Genomic DNA, 4,061 nt, shown 5'->3' on the forward strand with positions numbered 1-4,061 from the left:
ACCTGGCGCCCGCATATATACCGGAATGACAGTTGGTTTACGGGCCGCCTGTAAAACTGTTACGCGCCGGGCCCTTTTTTCAGATCTGCTCGGCCGTATTTTTGTCTAAACCAGCTGAAAAAACGCAGTTCACATGACTTGTAATGGATTTGCGAGATCCTCTTAAACAACAAGAGGATATTCCTTCACGGCCAAGACGGACGTAGGCGAGACGTTCAAAAGAAAAAAAAGACGGACGTAGGCGCTACGAAACGCGAATGCACAGGGCGCCACGAGCAACCGCACGATCGGGATCGAACGGACGAGAAACAACCACCATCCCAGCCGCCCGTCCCACGATCCAGAGGCCCCGGATAAACCCTAGGCGCCCGTGAGATCCTATATAAACCGGGGCCGACGGCATCCATCCCTCCTCCACCTCCCACCCCATCGCCGCCGCAGGCTTTGACCCCATCGCCCCTCCGTCCTCTTCGTCTCCGGTAGGCCAGGTACTCCTCCCCGCCGGCCGTTTCCGCGCCGGTGGTTACCTCTGCTCGTTCGTACGCCGTCGCATCTGTAGGTCGTTCGCGCGCCAGTAGGTGGTATACGGGTCGCATCTGTAGGTCGGTCGTCGCATCTGATTATCTAGATCTACTCGGTTCGCCTGTTCGCCTTGATTTCGAGCCTGTCTTATGAACTTGCTGTATTGGTCTCTGAGGCTCTGGATCTGTTTATTTTGCATGCTAATCACCGTCATGTTATAGTTGATAGATCGATGCGATCTGTATGTCTCTTGTGCTAAAGTAGTCCTGCTGTAGAGAGATCTGTTTATTTGCAATCGCTGAGCCAGGTAGATGGAGATCTCGTGATATTAATCCTGCAGCACCAGTTTGTATTATCCTGCGGTTTTTTGTCCGATTTCCTCGAGTTTAGGTATGTATAGTTTGCACTGGTCTTGTTAGCAAATTGGAGTTGCAAAAGTGCCCATCGTCTAATGGTAAAGACTGAAGGCCTCCCCGTGGGGCCTTCACATATAGGTTCGATTCCTATTGGGTGCTTCTGCAGACGATCCCCTGCATCTCCAATTTGCTCTCAACCTGAATTGCCTTGTTAAGTAGTTGCCTTGCCTGCTAATCTTGTCACATCGGATTAGAACATGCTTGGCTACTTGACAAGGTATTCTGGTCTATGTTTATCTTATTCTTCTGTTAAGAATCATTTGGAATAGTTTTACATGACTTATGTGATGAATTTGAATAATTGTAGTGGTGCTATCACTGAATTTAACTGTTTTCACTGGCACTGTTTGTGTCTGTTGGTGGTCTGTTGCAGTATTATTAGTGCAATTCTAGCTATTATGTAGTTTCAAGTCTAGTTCTGCTTGCCTGTCAAGTATTGCCTGATAAATTATACAGTTACCAATGGTTTAATATTGTTATTGTTGCAAATTATCACTGTCATTAAATAGTTATCCATTTGAATGTGAAACAGTAGTATTGAACTTATAGCTATCTATTTGAATGTGAAACAGTAGTATTGAACTTCTTTAACTCATATCACCACCCCTAATTGTGTCTATGCAGGTAGTTAACAGCTCCAGCAGCCATGGGAAAGGAGAAGATCCACATCAGCATTGTGGTCATTGGCCATGTCGACTCTGGCAAGTCAACCACGACTGGCCACCTCATCTACAAGCTTGGAGGCATTGACAAGCGTGTGATTGAGAGGTTTGAGAAGGAAGCCGCTGAGATGAACAAGAGGTCTTTCAAGTATGCCTGGGTGCTTGACAAGCTCAAGGCTGAGCGTGAGAGGGGTATCACCATTGATATTGCTCTGTGGAAATTCGAGACCACCAAGTACTCCTGCACTGTCATTGATGCTCCTGGTCACCGTGATTTCATCAAGAACATGATCACCGGGACCTCCCAGGCTGATTGTGCTGTGCTTATCATTGACTCCACCACTGGTGGTTTTGAGGCTGGTATCTCCAAGGATGGCCAGACCCGTGAGCACGCTCTCCTTGCTTTCACTCTTGGTGTGAAGCAGATGATCTGCTGCTGCAACAAGGTATACTTCTATTTGACTTTCAATGTCCATTTTTATGAGTGACCATTTGATTTGTGTACCATTTTGATATCAACTTGATAAGGCTCAGAATTACTTAAGTCAATATTCATTAGTACAGAACACATCCTATGAACTGATTGCCATCCTTTTGCTATCCACTTGATGTTAAGGATCAGAATTACTTGGTCAATTTCAATGTTCATTATTACGTAAACATCCTGCAACTGGTTGACATCTTTGCTATCCACTTGAAGGTTCAGAATTACTTGGTCAATGTCTTATCTTCATTAGCACAGAAATTTAGAAATGTACTATATCCTTGTTGTTTTAAGGTTCAGAACTACCTAGTAAATGTCCAGGTCCAGTTGATAAGTGCAACTGTTTGTTTGGCTGTTAATCTCATTTGTATTTGTTTGCATCGTTATGTCTTATTCCGTGCAACTTCCATCATTACTTGGGTATATACATGTATTCTGTTTCTCATTTGTGTTCGTTTCCATTGTTACTTTTCAGTAATTCTGTTTATCTGATGAGATTGCTCTTATGATCTGTGCCAGATGGATGCCACCACTCCCAAGTACTCGAAGGCCCGTTATGAAGAAATTGTCAAGGAAGTCTCTTCATACCTGAAGAAGGTTGGTTACAACCCTGACAAGGTTCCCTTTGTTCCCATCTCTGGGTTCGAGGGTGACAACATGATTGAGAGGTCCACCAACCTTGACTGGTACAAGGGCCCCACCCTTCTCGAGGCCCTGGACCAGATCAATGAGCCCAAGAGGCCCTCAGACAAGCCCCTCCGTCTTCCCCTTCAGGACGTGTACAAGATTGGCGGCATTGGAACTGTGCCAGTGGGCCGTGTTGAGACTGGAGTCATCAAGCCAGGCATGGTTGTCACCTTTGGTCCTACTGGCCTGACCACTGAGGTGAAGTCCGTTGAGATGCACCATGAGTCTCTCCTGGAGGCGCTTCCTGGTGACAACGTCGGCTTCAACGTCAAGAACGTGGCTGTCAAGGATCTCAAGCGTGGGTACGTCGCTTCCAACTCCAAGGACGACCCTGCCAAGGAGGCTGCCAACTTCACCGCCCAGGTCATCATCATGAACCACCCCGGCCAGATCAGCAACGGCTATGCCCCGGTGCTGGACTGCCATACGTCCCACATTGCTGTCAAGTTTGCTGAGATCCAGACCAAGATCGACCGGCGGTCTGGCAAGGAGATTGAGGCGGCGCCCAAGTTCCTCAAGAACGGTGATGCTGGGTTCGTCAAGATGATCCCCACCAAGCCCATGGTGGTGGAGACCTTTGCCCAGTACCCTCCCCTGGGCCGCTTTGCTGTGCGTGACATGAGGCAGACGGTTGCCGTGGGTGTTATCAAGGCTGTGGAGAAGAAGGATCCGACCGGTGCCAAGGTGACCAAGGCTGCGGCCAAGAAGAAATGAGATGGTGTCAGGTTCTTTACTGCATCTATGGTGGCGGTGGCGGTATTTGGTGGTGGTGATAGTTGTTCTAGTTGTTTTGGAAACTTGTTAAGCTTCGGTTATTTGTGTCGAGCAGTGTTGGAACTGCTTATTGCTCTGTCATTGTATCGTTCGGTTGTGTTGGTGAAACTTCGTCAGTTAATGTTGCTACTATATATAGTTGGCATGTTTGGAGTCGTTTTATATCAGTTGATCATGTTTTTCGTCTTGCCAAGTTGAATTTCTGTTTCCTTTCTTAACTACGCATGACAAGGAGTATGTGCTGATGGTTTTTTATCCTTTTCCTGAATATTTCTTTTGTCTTAGACTTTGCAGCTCTTTTCTTCAGATTTTTCTTTTTTTTTCTTTTTTTGTGCTTATTATTATTATTATTATTATTATTCACGTGCATGAAAAATATACTTCTCCCTTTGGCCCTTCTGCTTACACACACGAAGGCCACCGAGGCGCTTGTTTTATGATTTTGTAATAATAATCCCATTAACAGATGCTTTTAGATCTTTCTTTACGGGAATGTTCTTTTATTCAAATGATGTG

General features: G+C 46.0%; 1 protein-coding gene across 1 annotated transcript; it reads left to right on the forward strand.

Moving 5' to 3' along the window:
* Positions 1 to 334: 334 nt before the first annotated feature.
* LOC123187317 (elongation factor 1-alpha) lies at positions 335 to 3,712 on the forward strand. Its single transcript, XM_044599159.1, has 3 exons — positions 335 to 488; positions 1,563 to 2,046; positions 2,604 to 3,712. The coding sequence occupies exons 2-3, from the start codon at positions 1,585 to 1,587 to the stop codon at positions 3,483 to 3,485; spliced, it is 1,344 nt and encodes a 447-aa protein (XP_044455094.1). The 5' UTR covers positions 335 to 488; positions 1,563 to 1,584; the 3' UTR covers positions 3,486 to 3,712.
* The last annotated feature ends 349 nt before the right edge of the window (positions 3,713 to 4,061 follow it).

Source organism: Triticum aestivum, chromosome 2A, assembly GCF_018294505.1.
Source record: "Triticum aestivum cultivar Chinese Spring chromosome 2A, IWGSC CS RefSeq v2.1, whole genome shotgun sequence".
In the NCBI taxonomy this organism is placed as follows: domain Eukaryota; kingdom Viridiplantae; phylum Streptophyta; class Magnoliopsida; order Poales; family Poaceae; genus Triticum; species Triticum aestivum.